The following is a 25,940-nucleotide window of genomic DNA, read 5'->3' on the forward strand; positions in this document are numbered from 1 at the left end:
TAAAAACTTTTGCATATCTTCATTAACCAACAGAAAACCGATGAAAAGGATTTAAATTCTTTACTAATAAAAAATACATTATATTTCAGTCTGATGACAATCATAAAAATGACTGTACATTAAGAAATTCTTAAACACTGCAGTTACTTTCTAAGTATATCCAAACACATCAACAAAATGAAAAGCCCAGTGTTCAGAACTCTAAAAGTATACAATACATTTCGTAACATACATAAATTGTATTATGTACGCAACGTCTTACATTTTCCCATATCACACATAACAGCACAGGCAAACATCAAGATGCTTGTGAATATAAAAATATATGCTTTCGTGTAATGTTTATTATATGCAAAACAAGGGGAGGAAAGTACAATTAAGCAGAATATAAATGAGCTCCTATATGTTGAAATTGTCTTCACCTCCAATTCCAACATTATGCACTCACCAAGTCGTATCTACCTTGTTTTTATATATAATAAGTATATAAAGCAAAAGAAGGGTGATTTTTTTTGCAGATAAAATTGCTATCACAGATCTGTTTACAAATGATGCATACTTTATACAGAAATTGTAAACTATCGTAGACATATCTCACCAGTTATAATGGTAAAATTCAAAATAAACAGAGCCAAAAATAATAGCAAAACAGTATGAAAATGAAAATAATAAGGTAGATATAAACTCTACAATTATACAAAACTGAAAATAAAAATGTCTTCTGGGTTTAAAATGAATATACCCAAAACAATTCCTCATAAAACTTGTTTCATCGAACTGTCATTATGTATACATAAATACAACAAAGAAAGTAGTGTTGCTTACCTGTGTGTCACAATTTCTTTAACACATTTCTGTGGTAGTACTGTCACACATTAAATTTAACAAATATGTAGATGACAAATTTGTCCAATCAATAATTTACTCTGAATTTTACTCTACTGCAGTAGTATTTAACAGGCAACATAAATACATAACTGATTAACAAGAAGGATCCCATTCTTGGTGCAATGTCACTGCACCTGCAATTTTATTAAACAGTTTATCACTTGTAGTTTTTAGTATAGGTTTTGGTATCTGCTTGAAGGTCAATTAACACTGAGAACTTCATGCAGTGCTTGCTGTTGTTCACTTGTCAGCTGTGTGATACATGCTTGAAACACTTCACTGTTTCCCTGTATAAACAAAGAATACAACAAAATAAACTTGCAACCTTACACCAGAGTCTAACATGGAACAAGTACTATTGCATACCTCACAGTTTTACTCAATGATAAACTTGGATAAAAAAAGGATAAATACATTTATATGTGGGTTGTTTAATGACTAACCACTAAAATGTTACTAACACTGAACAATTTAACAAAATTAGTTGAATGACTAATGCTAAAGGAATAGTCCCGTGTATGACATTAAACTGCGTCCACAGACGGAGTGACCACCGGTATAAGTGGTCCCCATCTACCAAGTGCCAACAGCCTCTTTGGAGGGTGGATGAGCGGGTGGTGGTTCAGGGCACCCTCATGCCCTTGGGGTGAGAAATCACCCCTAAAGGCGGATGAACCGGATGGGTCAATGGCATAGGCTGCAGAAGGCAAGGGGAATCCACCGCATTAAAGATCCTCAGGATTTCCCAAGTATCAGCAGCTAAAAAAAGAGCTGCTGCCAACCAATCCTAGGATTGATTACAAAAGAAGAAGAAAAGGAATAGTAAGAAAGTGGTCATGGCCTGCTTCAAGTTGCTAAACACTGACGGGAATGACTGACAAAATAATTCCCACTCATAATAAACAGTACCTTGGCCAAGTTTCAAACTGGGTACCTTCCAAATACAACTTGCATGTGTCACCACTACTCAAACCATATCAGAACTGCAGAAAAATGGAAGAAATGGGCAATGTTAACACTGTATGTAAGGATTTCATAACATATTTTCCTGCTAAAAAACAAAACACTTCCTACCCACTCAATGACCACAAATCTGTAGAATATGTAACTATTTTTATACTGTATATAATTAAAGCTTCTGAAGAGATTCAGTTCTTACAGTACCTGGATCTGTCTCACCAATCCAACCATTCTCTTTGCAACTTCATGTTCCACATCAATAGCATCTCTTGCAAATGCTTCAGCAATTATGGCTATTAATTTGGGTAAGTTGACATGATTTGGACCTAGGATTAGTGGATGATTTGTCTCAATCAAATCACATAGGTAGCCATACACATGTGGAGATTCATCATCATCTTCCCACACAGGCAACCATGACAACCTAGTAACAAAAACAATGAGTCACAAACAAGCATATAGCACTGATTAAAGAGTTAATATGAATGTGTCAGTTGTTCCTCCAATCACTGCTGTTGAAGTATGTCTGTCTGTAGCATGTATGTCACCCAATTCAAATTTTAGTGCCCTACTGTAAGAGCTCTCTAGCATTCGTTTATGATTTTGTCCTTAGTATGCAAGTCATTAAGTAGATCTGAAGAAGAGAAGTAACTGTCAATGTAAAGTTTACAGCCAACCCATTCCAATGTCCTCACTAGTGGGACTCTTCATAGTTGCATATACAGCTGTGATGGTCTGTTCTGAATTTTGCTTGCCCTTTCTCAAGTATATGTTTATGTCATAACTGCAGCCAGCCATGTCACAGTTATAAATAGTTATATCAGAGCTTTACAACAACTCTCTTTGAAGAGCACAGTAATTTAGTCTACAGTTAACTGTTCAGATGGACAGTCAATTTAGCACAGTCATAATTGAATGTTGTCTTGTTGATTCACATTGTAACAGAAATGTATAAACCACAGCACATGAAAATATCAGTTGTGTTACCGTAGAACTAATAATCTCTCTATGTGCCCCTGATGTCATGTCCCATTTGTATAATTACAGCCAGAATGATGACATATCTTTCACAGTTACTTCAATTATGAGCACCATCACCATTGTCAAATGTGTCTAAATATTGGATGTAATGTTTATTAGTCTCTGTCACCAACAGCTGGATCACTTCCATAAAGAGGAGAAAGACGATAACTCATATAGAATCTTTGTTCACATGGGGTGCTTCTTGTATCTTCAACCCACTACAGCTTCCAATGAAAGGATGAACATCACAAGATCACCAAGAGTGTGTTCTTGACCAAATTTTATTTCAGCTTTCATGTGTATTACTGTTACCACCCACATTTACAGTGTGTTCGGCATGCTCAATTTCACTGCTAGACAAGATTCTTCATCAGTTAGCTCCTAAAATGTATTTCTTATTCTTCAAAATTTCTGCGATTATGACAAGAAAATAATATTCAGTAGGATATGAGGTTTTCACAGTGGTGAGTATGAAGACGGCTGTTTTCTGGGTTGTTGTGTCCTTGCTGCCACCATTATCGCCCTGATGATGGAGTGAAACATTGGTAAACTACTACCAGACTCCAGAAGACAGCCATCTTCAAATAATATTCAGTTAAGACTAATATAGTACACCATCATGTAAATGAATTTAATTCTTTCTGAGTAACAATAACACTCCATTAGTCAATGCTTTCAAATAACTGAATCAAAAATCAACAGACTCAACAAAAGTCCAGTATCATAGTTACCATAAGTTGGCTCAAAAGATAAATTTCAGATCATACAAATTTGTTTAAAAGAATATGTTATGTGTCTGTCACCCATGTCATAAGGAGAGACAAATACGTGTGTAAAGTGTCCCATCACAATATCATAAAACTTAACAATATATCATATTTAATTCACTCACCAGTGTGGTAAGATGTCATTAACATTGAGTGCCGAGTTGTTATATTTCAGTATTTTAGTAATTGCCGAGATAGCATTCTCAGTTGGATTGATTTTCTCTGGGGAACGAGACTCTGGGTCTGTTATTATCTCCACCAGGCGTGGTATGGCCTCACTACAAGCACCTTAAAGAGAGAACCATCAGTATGTTACAATTACAACACATTATTCTGAATGTTTACCTGAATAATACACACATTTTCCAAAGTTTTTGTTCAGCTGCATGTTGTACTCCAGAATTATCTTTCTGCTAACCACAAATCCTGAGCCTATCAAGCAGTCTTTCAAAACATCATAAAATCAGAAAAGAAAGTGTTACGTTGAATGTTCATAAAAAACCAAATAAAGAGAAAGATGAAACAAACAAAAAAATCTATTTGCATAGAAATTTCCCTTTCCAGTCCAAACCATACAGAAAAATCAGGTACTTAATTTCTTAAGAATCTCAGTGTAATAAATACCTTCATTGAATGATCAGAAATAAGTTCTTTTCACAAATATTCATTAGCCATCTCATATCCCTAGCTATTTTCTGTATGTGTGTACATTACAGAGTTGCCGCATGACCCCAATGTGGTTTATTCCTGAACATGCACTAACCAGATTATAAAGATCATGATACCAACCAGCAAAAGCATCACCACCAAACTGTCCAAGAACACCCCAACCATACACAGCCGCCTGCCTAACTTCTGCTGCCTTGTCAGACACATAGTTCAACAAGGGCCGAAGAAAATACTCTTGGTACTTGGCACAGGCTGGTCCACCATATTCTATTGTGTCATCAAAGATGCAAAGAGCCCACTGATGGTCGGGCCATGGCATTTCTGGTGCCTGAAACATTATTAAATCTTTGCTTTGTAGCAGGAACTTAATTTTTAAATATTGAATGAGCTTCAGCTTCAAACATTAAGTTTTGTTTCTGTGTTGAGATTGTAGCAGTATTTTTTGTAAATAAAGAGTTGTGGTAAAAATTAAAAATCATACATACATATATTATACTGGACAACAAAGTACACATAATTTGTGTGACATGCCAACTTGTTTAAATGAAAATAGCGTCTGCACAAATAAGATTTAACATGGACATTGCAAATAACTTTGCAGTCTTTAACAAACTCACCAAGCATTTAACAAAGTGGCCAACTATCTGGTCGAAGTATGGATAAAAGTTGAGTTTGTACGTCAAAAAGAGTGAATGAATTACGTCTGCAACTTTGCTGAAGATATAAACATCTTCATTGTCTTCATCCTCAAGCTGCTCTTCTACAACCTGTCAACACAATATTTATGTGCAATCAGCTATGTCCAGAATATTCCAGCAACAGCAGACTGGCTTTCAATTACCATCACATCCTCCACCTATAACAAAGCTACATTAGACTGCAGCCTCCGTTTCAATTTATCACGAACCAAGTTTCATTCCCAGCTTTGGCAATGACGTTCATCACTGAGATTCTATTGAATACCTAAAATCAGTCTAGTTCACCTCACATAACTGTACCATTTAATTTTATTCCAATTTTGAAAACATTACTTGACTGGTCTCCTCATATGATACACTGGCATGCAAAACTGTTAACTGGTTGACTACCACCAGTGATGCTACCAATGGACTGTGCTTTTGGATACCCCTGTACAATTCTGTATGAACACTGAGAAGCTCAGCTGAATCATCAGTCTCAAACTACATGTCAGACACAACAGCAGAAATTTTAATTTTTTACTTCTAACATGCTGCCCTTTGAACCCCATTGTTTGGCAGGCCTATTTTACAACCTTCAACACCAAAATATATACCTCATCATAATCCTCATCCTTTCGTTTTTCTTGACGTGCTGCTGCTTTACTGAAGTGGTCCTTCATAATCTTGTCCAAGATACGTATCAGTTCAGCCATTGCTTCTTCTGTCAGGGACCCATTTCCCAGTGTCTCTATGCACTGGAATAAACATGAACACACAGAATAGTGACCTGATTCCAATAAATGAAATATCATCAACAGCTTGTAGAGTTTATCAGCAATTTGAAAATTGCAAGCTTGAAAGCCTTATCAACTATATGGAGCATTCCTCTTTGAGAAGCTAACTGTAGCTCAGGTAATCAAGAAATTGCCTGTCATTTAAGGCAACTGAAAATTCATTATTATATTCACAACAGTCCACCACTGGGCTTCATCCTTAATCTTATAAATTCAATTCAAATCCTTGCACCCTATGACTGTAAGATCCACCTTCACATTATAATAAAGTTTTAAAATCAACATTTTGTGTAAAGTTCTCATCTCTCCCACATGCTTCATGCTTTTTTTCTCTCTGTATGGTCAGCTTTGACCGTCGTGACCCCACCGGGGTTTTCTTGCAAAAGTACCATGGTGGTCTCGCCTTGCCTTCCGTGGCCAGTCTTAACCCACCAGATCTTCATGTCATGCCTATCACATAATTTTTTTTATCAACAATAATCAAAATATGAAACTCATCACAAGTGTTCCTAAAATCTACTTTTCAAAACAGTAGCAGACACTATGCATTGAAGTACTGAAGAATATAAAATCAAAGGCAGCCCAAATACGTATATATTCATGCACATAATCAGGAGATTCAAAATTTGTACTCTTCAGCTGATATCAAAACGCAAAAGGACAAGATGGACTGGTCAAGTGCATTCATATATCCTATTTCTTTAAGACCCACTTTAATATTAGTCTCCCATTTGAAGTCCATTAAAATATAATAGTCTCTTGTAAATGTTGAAGAATCCACAGTTACCATAGCTAAGGAGTGCATGTGTTCAGCCAATACTTCATTCTCAGGCTCTGTATCAATGGCTTTGAGTAGTTCAGGACAGATGAAGCTCCACATCCCTTGCAGATACTGTGGACCTACACACATACAATGGAAAATTAAATGAATAAATAACAACCTCAGATTTACTACAAATGAAGTGTAAAAACATTAGTCTTGCTGATGCATAAAACCAGCTATTTTTGTCTTAGCTATAAGTAGAGTCATACTGAGTCCAAAACCACAAAATTAAAATTAACATAAGATGGCTTCTAGTAGCAGTATCAGTAAAGTGTAATAATCATGTACAAATACAATACATATTTCAACAGGCAAATTTCTGAGATATGTATTTCACTGAACAGGTCCATAAGAAAAGAGATATCTTCAATGTCATGCTTTTTCCTGAAGCCACACATGTACAAAGACACAACCCAACAGGTATGAGATGTAGAAGTGAGTTTATAAATTTATATAGCTATAGCTGACAGAAATAATAACTACTTCAAAGCTACCCTAAAACACTGGATAAAATTAACTAAGTAAGCCAAATACATGTAAATATTAAACATAAATGTATTTTAGTCAGTATGATGTTAACACCAACAAGCACAAATAAAGAAGGTAAGAAACTATATTCTTTACGTGACTTCTCTGAAAATCCAATTGCCATACGGATAACAGACCCAACTTTCTTTAAAAACAAACATGATTAAACTTCCTAATTATTCCTGCTATCCACATACAAATTAGTAACATAATAAGAAGAACGACAAACCTTTGATTTTGGCACAATCAAGCAGGTATGGTAAACTCTCTGCAGCAGCTGTTCTTACACCATCATGAAAATAAAATTTGAGCATAGGAACCATCAGCTTCACCACTTCTTCTGCATAGTCTGCAAAGCCTTCCTTTAACTCTCGGGCATAACAAACCAACATCTCACAAGCTGAAGCTTTGTCTTCCAGACCTATAAATACATGTCTCCTTTTATTAAAGAAAATTAAAATTAAACAATGTAGAGGTTACAAAATTTTATCAAGTTAAAATGTTAGTCAAATCTGCAGTTTTAGAAAACATATTACAATTACAGAAAAGAAGAGATGAACTACTTGTAAATCTTCCATTGGGTAAATATAAGAGAAAATAACTCATTATTTTTTGAGTCCTATAAATACTATGAATCAGTCAAGGAGAATATACCAACTTAATTTTTGATCCCAGGAAATTTATTTTATCACAGTGCTTGCATAAACATTTGCTTCATATCCAATTAACAATGGCCCAAAAAATTATTTAACATCCTTTTTTACTATTGCTCCAAAACATATCATAAGTGCAAAAGCAATATATATGAGAAACAAATTAGAAAATATATGTATAGCTTAACAATTCTACTGTATTAACCAATGTCTGACCTTTGTGAATAACAGGAATTCCATACACAGGAAAGCACAAGTAGCTCTTTGTGCAAAGTGCCTACTATTTTTGCTTAATCTTAACCCAAATTGGAATTTGTCAACAAATTGTAGTAAACTCCCCCATCTTAAATTTCATGGAAATCTATTCAACTTTTCTTGAGTTGTCAGATGAGTATAGATGGATAAAGTGATTTTAACATTCCACATGGATTTGAAGGCACCTTTGAAGGTAAATTCATTTGTGTTTCTAAAGAGCTGATAATCAGTTAGGGTCAAATAAAGTCCAACATACTAACTTAATTTTCAACACAAGGAAACAAGTTTAATTATAATACATAAAAATACTGTAAACACTAGATAAATATTTGCCTCCTATGCACCCCAAAAATGGTTTAAATAGGATCATCCTCCTCCTTATTTTCTGCTCTAGAACAAGTCACAAGTGAAATGCAACAGTACAGCAGTGTCTACTGTAAATACACATCAATCACATCAATCTGACTTACCAAATTTTCAGGAAGGTCATCTATATCTGCTAAAACCAGAAATACCTATTAGAATGGCAGGTCTTCTAATCAAGATCTGAACCATATACAAAGCAAGAGTACTAACCACTACAATATGACATTCACAGCAGCATCCTGGCTTCCTGTGGCTAACTCAGCATGACCAGATACTGGAGAGAAAACTTACTACTAAAACTGTTTCAGTGAGAAGAAATATAAACTTTTGATGACCAAACACAATACAGTGCTGCATCAATTAATGGTGATCCATAGATAATAGGCATTTTTTTATTTCTATAACAATTATGTAAAATGATCAGAAATTACCTGATGTTTTAATCCCAAAGTTCTGCTGCTCCCCAAGAGAGACAAACTGCCAATCAATGTCTCCCTCAATGCCTTGCATATCCTCATTGTCAAGAAGGGCAACTTCAGGCTTCATAGATGCAGCTTTCATTACAGGGCCCATCACTAAAGGTAGATATTGTTCGAATTGTTTCCCTGCAAATTCAAATGTTTTCTCATTTAATAAATAATTCTGGTGAAATTTAGTCTCTATATCAAATCATAAACAGAACACTTCTTTCACTGAAGGGTGGACTAAATTATTGTTATATTTCATTAAATGTAAACCATGTAAAAAATTGTTATCTAACAGCTATGCTAATCAATAAGAGAGAAAATACACCCTCGTTTTTTGTACAAAGAACTTCTTCTGAGATAAAGGAGAGAATATAGTGAATCAATACAGAAAATATTAATTGCTGTTAGTGTAAATAGAGGCAGTTATTACCTATCTACAACTTCTTCCTTCATTTTAAGCATGTTTCTTAATAAAGTGTGTTATAATGTATTTTAAACCTGTTTACCAACCTAGTATCTTGCATATCCTTGCCCAGGCAGAGATGAGATATGAAGTCTGAGGATCATCGTCCTGTAAATCTCCTTCTGTCTGTGTCTTCAGCAACATGTCCATAACTTCACTTGCATCACGCATAAACTGGACAAACATATACTATAAAGTAGTACTCTAACACATCAGCATTACTTCAAGTTATCCAGCTCTATTTGAAGTTTCTCTATTAATAAAATTCTCTTACAACACATGCATGTGTCAAATAAAGAATACATAGAATGACACCCTTGCTAAATTAGCAAAATTTATTCAAAATTATAAGAACCATAATTGAGAACATTTTGTTTCAACTTTTATATAAAATATTCTAAAATTTTATGAAACTAGACCACCCATAGCAAAGCTGTGGGGTTAATACATGTAATTATAGTGGTATATGTGTTACATTCTGTATCTTACCTGCTTAAGATAGGGCATAATTGATGTAATTATAACGTATGTACTACAACCTGCATTTCACTTGATTTCAGATAGTAGGAAGTTACATTTGTATTGTTTCTGTATAGATGCACAAACAAACAAAATGGTGGCAAGCCCGCTTATTTCTAGCTTTGGTCCACATATACTAATCTTTTAGTAAATAACTTATTATCATCCATAAAGTGCAAAACCAAATTTAAAAATATATTTAATTTTCTTCTGCTCAGAGGAATAAAACTTCTTGGGACACCTAGGTGAAGATACAGTATTAGAACGAATTTGAAAAAAAAAAAGAGTCTGAGGGTGTAGACTGGATTCCAGTGACTCAGTATACAGTCCATTCATGATCTGTGAACAGGTTTTACAGCAGACATGGAATGTCTAGCCTGCTAAATTAGTATAAGCCCCTCAAGGATGCTGCTTAATTGAGCTAGTTCATTTAATTTATATCTTTTAATCCAGGCATAATATTTTCAGATCAGGAATTATAAGGATCTGTCATTCCTGATCCCTTCTATAAAGTTGTATTTAAATTACCAAAGGACTAAAATTAATTAGAGACGTGAAGTAGATGTCTAGGCTCTCAGTGTCACAAGGCAACTTCAGTATAAGAACACAAGGGGTTAAAAGTAAATTTCTACATAAGTCTTTATATCTGACCATTACTAACCTTATCAGCACCAACTGCCAATCCAATAAGACTAACACATTCAATAGCTTTCCCACGAAGCATCTTCAGTTCCTCTGTATTCGCATTCTGGATAATATATTTAAGGCAGGGCATCAAGCCATCATAATATTTCACAAACTGCTCCTCTGATGTGTCCGCAACAGAAGCAATTGTTGTTACAACTTGTTCTAGCACAAGTTTTGTGCCTTTTTCCACTAACTACAAACAAAATCACAAAAGCTACAATGTCTTCACCCTCCATTCTTAGGTGAGGACAAAACCAAATTCACTTTCCAAAACAATGAATTCTATTCAGAATACCAGATGATGGACAAGGACCAGAAACCAGCAATAGCAACTGCAATAAACTAATTGCTCGAACCCTTTAGAATTAACTGGAAAAACTGTTTTGTATATTCTAATCTCAAGTATTTTGGAAAGTAGAAAGGAAGATAACAGGTTTCAAACTAATAACAAACATTTCCAGAATTTATTCTTCTCCTAATTTCATTGTTCCCAGATACTTAAATTTTGAAATATTCTCAAATAATTTATTGTTAGTTACATTATGACATAGTTGCAAATTTTATTTTCATGTTATGTTCATTTTCAGTTTTATCTGTATTTACCAATTTCTTTATTAGCGTCTGGGAGCACTTCTGCATTACTACTACTACTACTACTACTACTACTACTATGGCGTAACAGCCCAAAATTGAGCCCTAGCCTCCTCACTTCTGCATTACACTTTATAGTATTCATATTGTCCCTGTGCAAATTGTTTAACATAAACACTGAAAGAAAATAATGTTTTCACTTATTGTACCCGGCCAAACTATCATCATTACTATTATATGGCTGATTTTGACAACTGTATTTATTGATAATGGCCAGTTCTTACTAATAATGGCAAGTTTCAGTTTTGATCGTAACTATAAAAATACAAAATACATGTACACAGACCCTATATTCAGTGAAATATTGGATATGGTGGCTGTTAACAGTGGTAGTTGGTCTTACCTCCTTAAATTTTGTGCTCAGTATAGATTCCAGTTTACTCATGATGGCATCAAGATACTGGGTGAGGATGTTTTTTGGACAATCTTCACTGAAATTTACAAGTGCAGCCCCTGCATGTGCCTGAACTCTTGGGTTAGCATTATCATCTAGGACCATAAGAAGTCCAGGCACAACTTTATCATGGAACTTCTTTTCAAAGAGTGGAGCAAAATCTGTCGACATTTGGCCAATAGCATTGCAGGCTGCATATCTCACCCGCGGATGCTAAATAAATGAATATTAACATCACTAAAACATATTTATTACTTCACAGTAAACTTAAAAACAACATATTTAAATGATCTCAGTATCAGTTTGTTTGTTTTCAAGTCATATCACATGTATGGACAAAGGGGCAGAGTGGTTTTAAGCTTTGAAACTAATCTAATCCAAATAACAATTAAGAATCCAGTGCATATCACAAAGAAAACACAACACATCTCCACTACAAAGATCAACCAGTTAATGCTGTTTAAGCAAATACAGGTAGCCCTTGATTTACACCGGGGATGCGTTCCTGGACGAACTGGCGTAAACTGAAACTCTTTTTTATAATGTAAATCAATGGGAAGTCAATGACATGCGTTCCCAACACCCTAACATTTACGAGTAATATAATGGCATTACATTTAAAGCTCTGAAATAATTTAAATAAAATAAAGGGAATTTAAAAAATATATTTTATACACTTGCAATCGGCAATTCGCTGGTCCCCACAATTCTTTCATGTGATTGATGGGCAGTCATTTCTGCTGTTATGCGATAGTTGCATCCATGTAAGACGCCGACGTATATAAAATCGCTTAGTAAAAATAACCCCGGTACCTCCGCAGAGATCAAGTTAGTCCTTTGAGAGTTTAAAGTGTCAGGAATGAAATTGCATAACAGCAAACTCTCATATGCAAAAGTTTGCATTTCATAAACAGCTTTTATCAATTAATCAATCTCATTGGAGCCAATTCATGTTAACGAAACAAATGTAATTGCAGAGATGACTGTATTTATAATTTTTATTCAAAATAAGCGATGTAAGAATCAGTATGAGATACTTTGTAAAACATTATAAGTAATAGTAAAATATATTATTTCCACTTTTTGACTTGCTGGTTTCAAAATCGGTGTCATTCTGAATCAGCGCAAATCGAGGGCTACCTGTAATCCCTGTTCACAATGAGAATTATATAAAACTCATAAGAACAAAATGCTGAGTTAAATGACTGTTAAAGAAAGGTATATTTTGTTATATTGGGCTTCCAAAAGTTAACAGGATGCAAACATGCTTAAAACACAAGAATTTCTTATAACCATTTAATTTACCAAACCATGCCCAAAGTTCTGATACAAAATCAACATTAATCCAGTCCTGGCTGTCTGTGAATGTGGTTTTTAACATGTAAATAATCAAAATTATCCAGAACTGTGTGTTTGTGAATAAAGAAAAGTATGCTTTGTACATACAGTAAAAATTTCTCTGGTTTGATATTTTCTTTAGCAAGCTGAATTTACAAATCCTTTATAAGTTACTTCCAACAATTTTTTGTATCTCTCCATCCAACCATTCAATGGCGCTACTGCCCAAGTTCAGACCTTGGCCTCCTCCCATGTGGGAGGTTTCTTTGTCTTTGAAGTGTGCATTTGTGAGCAGTGAGTGACAATCCCACTGACTCTGCACAATTTCTGCTCACTCTGATTTGTCTGCTACAGCCATCTAGTAGAGAATCAGGAGAGACTTCGGTGAGAAATGGCCGCTGAATTTTGCTTACAAAACATCTCACTCATGCTTGAAAGGTTCTTTTGTGTGCTGTAAATCTACAACATGGGACCACCAGATTTACTTCCCCTCTGAAGGAAGTTGTGCTACGGATTTTAATCACCCTTCAAAATTCATCCACCTTGGCCAGGTTTGAACCCACAAACCTTGGGCCCAGTGACAAGCATGCTAAACACTAGTCCACCAAGGGCTATGTATCTACTGTATAATTTAATGTACTTACAGGATCTTGCAAAAAACTGAGAACTCCATCCATAATTTGGGGCAACATTGCTTCCATTTGCTTATGACAACCTTCGCCTACAGCTGACAAGGCCATCAAAGCTGCATGCCTGTAAAGATAAAAAGTCTACTTATAAACTCAGCAGCACCCTCATGAAAAGCAAGATCACACAAAACCAGTTATGAATTTTGCAAAATTTTAGCAGCAAAATATTGAGACTGAATGGTGTGACATACATCTTGTGAGGTATGACCAGACAGCAAAAGCACAAAATGATTAAAAGTTCACATGTTAAAATTATGTAACCTCAAAATATAAAATACTTGCAAAGTGGATTTTAGGTTCTCACAGTAGCAAGTATTTGCAAACATTACAAAGCTGGCTGCTACTGGGAAATATGAAACTATGAATTTGAAAGAAAAACAATAATTCAACAAGATGCTTCATACAGAAATGTCTTTTTTATAATTCATTACTTTCAACAAAATTCCATAAATCATTCAACAAAAAAATAGTCTATAAAGAATTTTAAGTGGCACAATCAAGGAATATGATAAAATCAGCCTAAACCTGCCCCTAACATTAGGGCAGACAGCCTCTAATGAAAGAAAATCTTTAAATCTCAAGCAATTTGGAGTAATGAAAGGAAGGTGCATGTGGTAACAGATGACTTAAGGGGGAAGTAACACAAATTTATCTTCTACTTTCCACACCTGTATCTCCAGTCATGGTTGGAAAGCATGCCTGGGATGTTTTGTTCCACGTGTGGCATCATGGTCTTGCCACCAAGACCACATGACAGTCGATCCAATGCTGATTCAGCTACAACTGTGTTGCTGTAAAAAATAATTTATTCAATAGAATAATTCTATGAAAGAACAAAACAAGAACTCCAAACAAAATACAGATTCCAAAACAAACTTCTATCAGTAATTCTACATATTTTGCATAAATAATTCAATGGAATAAACTCCTTGAGAAGCTAACAGTAATTAAACTAGCTATGAAATACATATTTCCAATCCAAAGGACTGGACCCTACCCTGAATCAGATGGATTCAGTCCACATACTTCATAAACATCCACACCATCAATGCCTGCCACAAATAGTCCCTTCCTTTCTGGTTTGTCAACTAGAACTGAAGGGTCCTGAAGTTAGTTCCACTATTTTTTTATATTTAAAGAACAATTGCCCATGTATTGGTAAAAGAATAGAGTGGCTCAAGTCATTAGTTACAATAACACCATAAAAAGGGAGAAATGCCAAGCTGTGACCTTACGCAAAGGTTAGAGTTTCTAAATATATTTTTGTTGTGTTTGTTAAAGTAAAACCACGTCCTTTTCACATTGGTCCCTTAAATGCATGTCTTACTTCCCCTGCGCATGCTGCATGTCCCACACATATCAACCACTTGGCTCAATCATCCTAATATTTGAAAAGAATGCAAACTGTGAATAGCCTAATTATGCAACATTTTCCATCCGGTTACTTCCTCTCACTCTTTAGGTTCAGATATTCTCATCCTGTTCTCAAATGCCTTCATCCATGATCTTCCCATGGGGTGAGAAACCAATACAAGTAAAATAACAATTTTTTTTACATTCTAATCTTTAGGTTTATAGATAGGAATAAGGAACACATTCCCCAAATGCCCAAATGTAGCATGCTATCTGTTTCTTCATTAATGTAATTTTGATATTATGATTCTTTCCTGTATTCTGCTGATGCGACATAAATATATACTTAGTTTCCTCTGCATTTACTTTTAGAGCAACATCCTTAGTAGGATCTACCTAAATGAATAACCAGATATCAATTGTATTACCGAACACGTTGGCATTACCTGTCATTATCGTCATCTACGATTTCATCAGACACACTCCAATCAGAATTATCCTCTATGTCAGTCATCATTTTAAGCACCTGGGGTACTAGTAATGGGATGTATTTGGCCCCAACTTTGCGCAGCATTGCTGGTGCTGTTTCTGCCAATGTTACCATCACCTCCAGTGCCAAGTGTCTCCAAGAATCTGGTATATCATCATTTGAAACTACCTGATTTACAAAACATTATGTTATACAACTGTTAGTTAAGAAGCTTTACAATAGCAAGACCCAGAAATGCTGTTATATAACTATACCCAGAAATATATTTCCTTAACTACTATTTGGTCACTGTCATGGTGAAAACCAAACCAAACCCTGGTTTAAATTACAATTGTAACTGTGCTGTCAAAATGATGATTTTAAGAGAACAGTAACAAAGCCAAAAGTTCATGGAAAACTGATGATAAATTCAAATTTAAGAAGAGGAAATGAGCAATATGTGCCCCACGCAGATCATGTATAGCTTCATATTATTCAAGGAACCACAGTACTATCAAAATACAGTTACTGTAACTTAAAAAGATCTTTCACTGACAGTAGCAAAATATTGTGACTTACATAATTATTCCAAGCGAATTTAGAGCATTGTAGTGCAAAGTGTATAGAGAAATTCTGATTTGAATAGTATTATATTGTAACTGCAATTTAAAAAAAATTACTTCACCAACAAGTAAATTATACAGGTAAATGTTAGTCTTCAGTGGATTATTACTGCTGTAATAATGATGAATGGTATAAGAGCGTAAAAGGTAAAAAATCATGTTAATATTGCACCATATCCTACAAATCTACCTTTATCATTACCTTTTGCTTTACCTAAGATCTATTATCTTACATGATATATCTGTGTCTAGTAACTTGCTTGAAAACCAAGTAATGTTTTAAGATAAATGACATGTATTTAAAGGAAAATTCAGCCTGGTTTTTCATGTACTGACTACAACCCTAGGCCCAGAAGTAAGAGTGAGTCACCAATTCATAAAACCAATTTAACATTATAGTCCCCCAGGTTGGGGCTTGGTCGCAAGGCTAACAACCTAGCACCGTAAAAAGGAAGATGTTTCGAAACCTCAATCAAAGCCTCGGACAGACAGACCCAACAGAGGACCAAATGGAAGAGGATAATTGAGGAGGCCATGGAGCGAATAAGGACCGGACAGCCATAGAAGAAAAAGAAGAAGAAGAAGAAGAGGAAGGAGGAGGAGAAGAAGAAGAGGAGGAGGAAGAATAATTTAACATTATACAAAACAGCCTACCAATCATAAGGCTCCATTTCAACTTACTTTCATGCAGAGGTCAAGAATGCAGTCTAGTTGTGGTCTGAGAAACTTGGGTGCAGATTCGCAAATATCAATCATACACTTCAGTAATGTGTCATCATCTTGTTTTTCAATGCTCTCAGCTGTCACCTGAAAACATTTTATCCCAAATACCATTTAAGACATCATCTGAATGAGGAACATGATGAGGTAATATCAAGAACTCTGTATGATCCAATATATACAATTCCATGACATGTAACAATATTGTATGGCAAACAGAAAACAACAAAAATTTTCAATTCAAAGAACACAACAGTAAGCCTTGTATTTAATGACATATTAATTTACTTTGCTCATATGAACTGTCAATAATAACAAATTTCAATAAAATATATAACTGCACAATATTATAAGTTATAATTAAAACAATAATGTAAATTTTATCAAAATGCATCTCCTACTGACAAAACTTATCTATCTCTCCCACTCCAAAGAAATAAAATGAGAGAGAGAACATTGTACCGCAATGAACTCACACATTAGCTATTTATAAAAATGTGTAACATTCAACAAAATTTACTGCACCCATAAAACCTGTCATTAAACACGCGTGCATGAAATCTTTAGCAGAATATGTATAAATACAGGTTTGCATTTGTTACATTTCCAATTCAAAATTGACTAAAATAAGGGGATTCTCATCCCCACTGCTTTTCTATTTTCTTTACAATGTCCACAAAAATCTGAAAGAATCAGGAAGAACGAGAATTGCATGGTCTAAATCAGGTGCATTATGTATGTTTATTATGCTGCATTCATTGCTCAGGGTGTTAACCCTTTTAACCCCGAAGCCTATTTGCAAAATCCTGTTGAAAACCCCCAGGCCAATTTTCACGTATTTACAGCTTAAAATGTAAAAATTCACCAAGATAAGAATTTTACACACATACATATGAAAAAATTATACTTATACATTCAATCCTGTAAACTAGGAAAAAAAAAGACAAATTCTAATGTTATACTTAGCTTACAAAAAATTTTGAAATATTGAAAAATAATTTTTACAAAAACTCTTTCATTTTCAGGAATTAAAATCATAAATTGAGTTTTGTCTTCCTTCTTCATCACTCATCCAGCAATAAAGAACATTTATTTCTGCATAGTGTGATATGAGTTTGGTGTCTACTGTTATCTATTCCTGAACTACAACACTTTTTGTAAAACAATGCACATGGAAATTCAATGCCGGGCATAGTGCAAGCAGGTGTGCCTTTTGTTTCTGCAGCACTGTGGTCATCACGTTCAGTAGAATCAGACACACTTTCCGGAATAATGTCACTATCACTATCTATAGTATCCAAATACAGTGAAACCTCTATCCATCGTTCCCGGAACTATCGTTTTCCCGGATGCATCGTCCGTTTTGTCCGGTCCCGGATACATCCCATATAAAATAATGTTACATTTTCCCGCTTCTATCGTTCCTCGAACTATCGTTTTATCGCATCGATCGTTCAAAAATCTTAGTCCCGGCCCACAATTTTCCCGCAATGATCGTTTCTGAGAATTTAAAATGCTGGGTTTAGAGATAAATTAATACCGAAAGACGCACAATGTTTTTGGAATAAACAGTAGCGGTAACCTGTTATGTCGCCCAACCAGCACAGATTCTTTTGGAATGAGGGGTCAGCGGTGCAGGGGTGATAGTTGGAGTGAATGGCGGTGCCCATTGTCAGAAATTTTACGATTTTAATTTGGGTGCACTCATATTTCGTTCCAGCGATGCCAGATGGCATGTGCAGTTTGAATTTCTTCACAAATGCTTTTATTATAAGTACAAAGGAAAGGCGAGTGAAACTTTTTCATTCTTCTGGTTCATATCGTGTCTTCTACAGCTACGTTTCGTTGAGTTCGGCAGTAATAGTACTTCCATTTTTCCTGTTATAGTCCGCGAAGGTTGAGGGAGCGGTGAGGAAGAGGGAGAAACGACGAATGCGAGCCCGAACTTTGCCGAAGCACACGCTGCATTGGCAAAAGTGAAGTCGTTCTTTTATGCATATAATATTAGTGAACGTGACGAAGAAAACATTTTGAACGTGGAAAGGGCTCTGTTTGGCCTAAAACGTAAAGTTTCGACAAACCAGTCGTCCATTAAAGACTTTTTTGGTAAAAAGAAGTAACTTTGAAAGAGAAACATTGTTTTCTTTTAAAATTTTTAATGCTTTCCCGCATCTATCATTTTCCCGCATTCATCGTTTTTATTTCCCACCCCCGCCGAAAACGATGCATCGAGGTTTCACTGTAATCCAAAATATCGGTGTCATCCAATCTTGAACTTGGACCAGCCATTGCCGAAGTGAGAAATCTAAAAAAACTAAACCTATATAAAATAAACTAAGGAAAATAATGAAAAGCTATCGTAAGTACTATATAATCGTCAACTAAAAACACTATTACAAGGCTAAACACTTATCTTAGCAAACAGTACAGGAAAATCCACAAGCAATAATCGTGAGCACACCACGAGGTCCACTTCAGAGCTCAATGAATTTCATTTGTTTTAAAAAAAATATTTTTCGTTGGCATAAAAGATTGATCTCTGGAGCAAAAAATTAACTAAGGTATAAAATATCTGATGCAGCATTGTGTTGCTATCTGGGAGCCTTTCATGTAATCGAAACATCAGATTTAGTAGGTAACGACAGATCGGCCGATTTCGTGGCTTAACAGCTACTGATTCGGCCAACGGATCGGGCGGCTGGTATGCAAAGGGTTAAACAACAGCTCAGAAATTTTCAGTAAGCTAACAAAGAAGTTCGTGTAGAAGTAAATGTATATTAAACTAAACATATAAGTACGTCACAAAACAAACTTTGCACGAATAACATAGTTTAAAAGATTTTCATTACATTTCTTAGGTTCACCAAAGAAAGTCTATTCTAGAAGCAGTCATGAGAATCTTATTGTTATCTCTCAACCAACAATCATACTTCACATGAAGCTGAAATTAAACCTAGCAAACTATGTAAAATACAGCTCAATGTTCAAATTATGGGTATACAGCAAAATCTCATAAATATCTGGTTATAAATCACAGTTGTTCAAATACCTGCACCATACTAGGTAATAAGTCAGAAAAGTGTTTCTGAATTGGAGCTTCCTTCTCATGGAGCATTATAAATGCTGTAACAGCACGAACAGCTTGGAACCGAACCTGAAAAAAGGTTAAACTCAGCTAAGTTTAAAAAACATTAACAAAATTTTACAATTCTGGAAATCATTAATGATCTGAAACCAGGATCCACATTAGTAGAGGCATTCAACTGCTGTGAAAGCCTGAAATCTTCTGTAGGTTACTGATGATTATAAAAGTTTGTAATTTTCTATCAATATTATCAGTTAACTCACTTCATAACCTGCACCTTCAATAAGGGATTGTTGCATCATTTGCTTAATAAGATCCAAATAGTGAGACTGCTGGTTTCCAAAAACACCAGGAACAGACCTAAAAAAGCAAAAATACATATCTTTACTTCTGTATTTGTTTAATTGAAAGGATTTGTGACATAAAAAACTTCCATAAACAAATTCCTTGAATCTCAAGCAAAGTACCTATTAACAAGAATTAACTGAAGGTTCTTGTGACTTCAGATGCAAGAAGCTACGAATTATCCTTGTGGATACACATATAGGGGCCAAAACTGAATAACATCATAAACATTTTCTGTACCAACAGTCATCAGTAAGTGTTTATTTTATATACACAAGTAAACACATAATAGATCAGAAACTTCCATTCTCAAGAATGCTTATCATCACCCAAACAACTCAAGTACAAAGAAGCATATATATAAAACTTACGTGAACATGCGCAGTGCACTTTCTTTCAGAACAGGAGTTGGTGCATTTGCACACTGGAACAGAAACTGAAGAAATTCTGGCCACTGGTTGTTTCCATCTTCATCAAGTAGGTTACGGGCCACCTCTGCTGCCACATCACAAACTTTTTTGCGTATTGAGTCTGACTCTTCTTGCTGTACTGCCAGCAACACTTGCTCCTTTAGCTGCTGTTGTCCCTCTGGTGACAACTGCAAAATAATGAGGGGCTGAGTATAAAACAAAAATCATCATTTAAAGCCCTACTATGGCAGCAACATCTTTAAAAATAAGCAACAATTCTACACCCCTAATGTAACTGTATTTGATTTTCAGGTGAGTACCTCATTCAGTTCACAATGCTGCTGATATGAACTAACTCCATGAAGCAGAGTCCTTCTGTAAAGGTAACAGACACTCAGCTAATTAAGAAATTCCCCACCTTTTATCAAATCTGAAGATTCAGTAACATGTTCACAAAAAAAATGCACAATCAGATCCTATCCTCAGCCAGATTTATGAATTCAGTACATACCCTCATGCCCTGTTTCCTTATGATAAATCTTAATATCCTCCCTTCTATGCCTACACCTCCCAAATCTTCCAATCAAACTTCTGTATGCAAGTTGTTAATACATTCCTGAAATTTCACTTATCCAAGTGACATATTACAAGACTTTTAGAGAGAAAACGTCTTGAAAATATAATGTAATTCGGAGATCACTGTGGCATCTCATAACACAATATTTAAAGCACCGTATTTTAATATAAAAACGTGTAATTCTTCAGTATCTTAAGAAGAAAGGCTTGAAAAAAGTAGAACAAGTATAAAGAAACTGCAAATAAGACTTCATATGTGTACTCCATATCAGAATATGGAGTTTCAACAAGCTGCTTGCACCTTGGAATTCTCATTAAGCATTTTTCTAGCAAATAACTCCATAATGCATAGTCTATCTTCAAAAGTTAGTAACTGGCCGAGAAATTTCCTGCTTTCATGGTATCTTTAGGTTCATTACCATGTTCACAAAAACCTAACTTTGGGCTCTACTTAAACACTGAATAGTAAATTCCAGTCCATGTGCCAAGCAAGTCTTGGCACATACACTCACTGTGAAATGAACTATCTATGACTGCAAAGTATTGGCAATGACTACAGATATGCATCAAGAAAACAGCCGACAGCAACATGGACAAATACCCACATTATCATGATCATTGTTGCTGATGTTGTTATGATGGCAGCCTTGAATAGTTAACTGTTATGAGAAGAATGAGGCACTACCAACTGCACAACCTACTAATAACAAGAAATTCTTGCAAAAAAAAAAATTTGTTTATTCTTTTATCTACACTGTCTTCTCTTATCCCTTAAAACAAACATGCAGGGCCAATATTTATAATTTCTTATCAGTTAATACTTACAGTCCATTCAACTCAATTTTACTACATTAAACCACTAAAACTCTAATCTGTGCCTATTACATATTTCAAAACAGGAGAAGGGTTCTTTCTTTGATTTACAAACAACTAAATATTTTTGTTGTTAATAGCTCTCAACATCTGAACTAGGAGAAGTTATAAAACTTTCTTTCATATCAATATAAATAAAATATTACATAAACATAAGCTTTGAAACTGCATACATAACAAGAAAATCACTTGCAAAATTCCAATTACTTATCACAATTAACCACTTTAACTATAAAAATGGATGTGTATTTCAATCAATGTTCTTTCCTCACCAATTTTTATATTAAGATGAAATGCCATTATATAAATTTCTCTGGTAGACAGCGGCTTATTACCAACTGCACAGCATATGTTTATATCCACTCCATGAACAATAAGAAAAAAGTGCCATTGAAAATAGTTGGCTGTAAACCATTTCATTATTCATGTCAAAGTAAAAACATTCTGTTGTCTGATGCAGTTCTGTGCACACTGTTGCATAAATACATACATTGTTTGCTGAAATGTGGTCATACACTTGCCTTATAATGTAACAGAATCCATCATAACCAACTGCCAAACCCCGTCCCCACATTCCAACTAATGAGACAACTTAACAATCAGAGACTACTGTGTTGGCATAATACTTAAATATAAATATGTATAAACATATAAAAATTAAAACCGACTTTTCTGCAGACTCAGGAATTAAATATAAAATGTGTGCATGAAACTGTATTATCTTCTACATGCAAAATGTTAAACATACAGTACCGCTTCAAACAAAATATTTGAAGCACGGACAGAGACTGATACATCAATGCGTTAACCTTTGGAAAGAAATCCATGAATTCTGCGGAGAACAATCGTCGTAAAAGTACAGCAGCCATCTGCCTGAGTTCCTCCCCCATCGCTGCATTGTGGACCGAGCTGAGAAGAAATGTAACCTTAGATTCGACCGGGAGATTGTTGTATGCCTCCTGCAAACCAATGCATACCCACGTAATATTCACACAACCACTGCCATTTTACACGTATTTCTTGACTCAATGTCCTGGTTATTTCTCCAAGATAATCCTTCGTTCCTGATCATTCCTCGTGTTCCTTAACACGAGGTAAATGCCAACGTGTAAGATTATATTCGAATTTAAAAACACTGAAATGTGACAGACATAAAGAAATTAAATTATAATTTTTTTCCTATGTGTTATGGTTTTACCTCTGCCTGAGTTCGAATATTATTATCAGTGCTTAAAAGAGTATCTAGCACTTGTTGGAATTGATCCTGATTTGCAGCCATTTTTGTAACCAACACAAGTTGCTGCGCAGGCCTATGGTTTCTCGCGCGCTATCAACTTGTATCTGCGCCGTGAAATAGTAGAGTTGTGAACTGTACGATTCTTTCTACAGTATGAAGTTTTTTGAATGGTGTACTATGTAAACTGTATTTACATGTGTGTGTGGCACAATAACTTTGTCTTTATACATGCTCTAACTTTCATTTTTGTACGTACAATATCAATAAATTAATGTTATATGTTGGCAACGTAAGCGACGTATGACGTCATGTTTGCAGTGTATTATAATACTGTTTATCGTCAGCGATAGTCGATTTACTACAATAAGATCTGGCGGTAGCAGTTGGTATTAATTCAAGGTAGCAATCACTGCCAGTAGCTCAGTCGGTACCATTGTTAACTATCATGTAGTTTACTTTCTCCCCCAACCCCCAAACATTTGAAACTCGGCAACGATTAATTGTTAAAACCTGAAAATGATTGTCTTCTGAGACATTTCGCTGTGCAGATTGAAGGAAACTCTTCTAAATTCCAGGATGATGCCCTGATTGCTTTGCTACAAATAGTAGAATTTTACCCAAACATGTAAAGACCTCACACTCTCCATGCACTGAACTTTCAAATAGGCATCTTAATAAGAACATTTACTGTGTAACACAGATGTCATGAAATAATTGTCAAACATTAGAACAAACACAGATTCATTATGGCTCCTGTATTTTACACAAACTAATAATTATAAAAAATGACATGGTAATAGTATTGATGGAGTGAGAGGGAATAAATCAGTGAAACCAGGCACTCCCATCCTCAAAAAATTAGAGCAGGTAAACCACCATATATTTATTTATGTACAATTTCACTATTACAAGTCTGATCACGTTCTGACCTAATACACTTCTATTTCCACATAGCTAAACCCATACCTCATATCAGATCCTGTTTACTGTTTACACTGCTTGAAGTGTTAAATAATTTGGTTGCCCTTAGCAATAACAAACATGGGAGAGAGATTCCAGGGTTTACAAATAATATACCTTCACTGTAATTATATTAAAAAATTACCATTTTTGGTACGGCTGTTACATAGTTTTATGTTAATCTGAGAGCTGCATAATGTGAAATGTTCTAATACCTCAGAGTGCCACATGAAGCAGTTTCACAGACCATTTAGAGGGGCTCCTCCACATCAGAGCTTCATGTTGTATGGAATCCTTTTGATCACTAAAAATAATGGCAATCTTTAAGGCATTCTACCCTGAAGATGGAGGCAGCATGTTCCTCTTAAAAGCTGATAACTTATAAGACAACAAGGTGTTACAACCCAGAAGACCACAATTCACATTTTTGCTCTTGTGGAAACCTCAAATCTCATAAAATACATTACAAATTAATAATAAGAGATGGTGACCTAGGAGCCAGGGTACTATGTAGTGATAGGCCATGGGCTAGATGAACAAGGCTTAATTCCTGACAGAGACAGAGGTTTTTCTCTTTGCCACCCCACCCAGATCAGCTCTGGTATCAACATAGCCTCCAGAGGGCACCAGGGTCTCCTCCTGAGAGTGAAGTGGACAGTGAGTGAAGCTGACCACTCACCTTCATCTATTTTTGAGGCTAAGAATATATGAAGCTACACCTTTATTTCCCCACACATCTGTATAGCATGGTGCTTAATTGAGCACAGGGACAACTTTACATTTACCGAAGCAACCTATTTTTGCCTATAAGTTTTGCTGTTATAGAATTTAAGTACCTGAAGTTTCATCACAGTGTTGCTATGTCTGCAATTTTTATATATAGAAAAAATCTTCATAATTTATAACTATGTTTATTATTGAATCTCATACCAAATTTCACATGATTCATGGCAGTGATATATTAGTTGCCACCATCAAGCTAAATATATATTCAACTTAACTGACATCTCATTAGTTTACATTCTACAAATGATATAAAAAAGTCATAATTTTCAAAGATCAAAAGACAAAATTTATAAGACTGCAATAAATGATGCTGTTGTCACTCCAAACTCATACATTTGCATGGTTACCATATTGCATCAATGAGAGGAAAAGTAAAATGCATGAATGTTGTGTGGCCCCAAATGGCATATGATATGATATTCATACCAAGTTCCATGGAAATTAATTCATTTGTTCAAACGGTAAAGTATGGGGAGAGAGGAGTTAGGGACACCTACAACCTATCTGTATAACAGTAATTAAATTAGACAAAAATGGAGAAGTATTCTGTTGTGACTACTTTGAACAGCAGGCTGCATGTAAAGTATCTTTCTGTTTACAGTATTAAGTATGAATATTTATATGGTTATAAAAAGTGTGAAAACTTGCCATTATTCCTTAATTTCAAAGCAAATTTAAGTTTTATGTTCACAGATGTTTAATATATGTGGTTTGGTTTTCTGTTACAACAAATTTTGACAGTGTTTGATAATTAAAAATTAAAATTTGTACATAAAACAATTAATGCCACACCATGGAGAAGAGTCATTGAGAAGTTAATATACCCTCAGGTAGCCAAGAAATCCCTTGCCTTGCATGCAATCTTCAGGCACATTGCTGTGCTAACAAG

At 35.1% G+C, this 25,940-nt stretch overlaps 1 protein-coding gene across 2 annotated transcripts; it reads right to left on the reverse strand.

Moving 5' to 3' along the window:
• Positions 1-45: 45 nt before the first annotated feature.
• Karybeta3 (karyopherin beta 3) lies at positions 46-23,627 on the reverse strand. Of its 2 annotated transcripts, none has more exons than XM_022068587.2 (21): positions 23,267-23,627; positions 22,878-23,027; positions 20,581-20,807; positions 20,128-20,224; positions 19,829-19,933; positions 16,741-16,866; positions 15,414-15,625; positions 14,283-14,405; positions 13,570-13,678; positions 11,537-11,800; positions 10,517-10,735; positions 9,384-9,510; positions 8,838-9,011; positions 7,362-7,553; positions 6,569-6,681; positions 5,602-5,742; positions 4,925-5,074; positions 4,428-4,635; positions 3,764-3,926; positions 2,053-2,272; positions 46-1,175 (listed from the first exon to the last, which is right to left on the reverse strand). In XM_022068587.2, the coding sequence occupies exons 1-21, from the start codon at positions 23,345-23,347 to the stop codon at positions 1,089-1,091; spliced, it is 3,288 nt and encodes a 1,095-aa protein (XP_021924279.1). In that variant the 5' UTR covers positions 23,348-23,627; the 3' UTR covers positions 46-1,088. The 2 variants fall into 2 exon arrangements, with proteins under 2 accessions (XP_021924279.1, XP_021924280.1); XM_022068588.2 differs by having other exon boundaries at positions 23,562-23,581.
• Between the last annotated feature and the right edge of the window lie 2,313 nt (positions 23,628-25,940).

Source organism: Zootermopsis nevadensis, unplaced genomic scaffold (genome assembly GCF_977971745.1).
Source record: "Zootermopsis nevadensis isolate Lab colony 2312 unplaced genomic scaffold, Znev_1.0 Znev_ptg000024l, whole genome shotgun sequence".
NCBI lineage: Eukaryota > Metazoa > Arthropoda > Insecta > Blattodea > Termopsidae > Zootermopsis > Zootermopsis nevadensis.

Excerpts from the sequence above, each read along its gene's own strand:
- Karybeta3 (XM_022068587.2), bottom strand. The coding sequence starts at position 23,347 with ATGGCTGCAAATCAGGATCAATTCCAACAAGTGCTAGATACTCTTTTA. Across the intron at positions 15,626-16,740 it reads TTCTTGACCTCTGCATGAAA|GTAGTTTCAAATGATGATAT; the intron begins GTAAGTTGAAAT and ends TTTGTAAATCAG. Across the intron at positions 6,682-7,361 it reads TGATTGTGCCAAAATCAAAG|GTCCACAGTATCTGCAAGGG; the intron begins GTTTGTCGTTCT and ends GTATGTGTGTAG.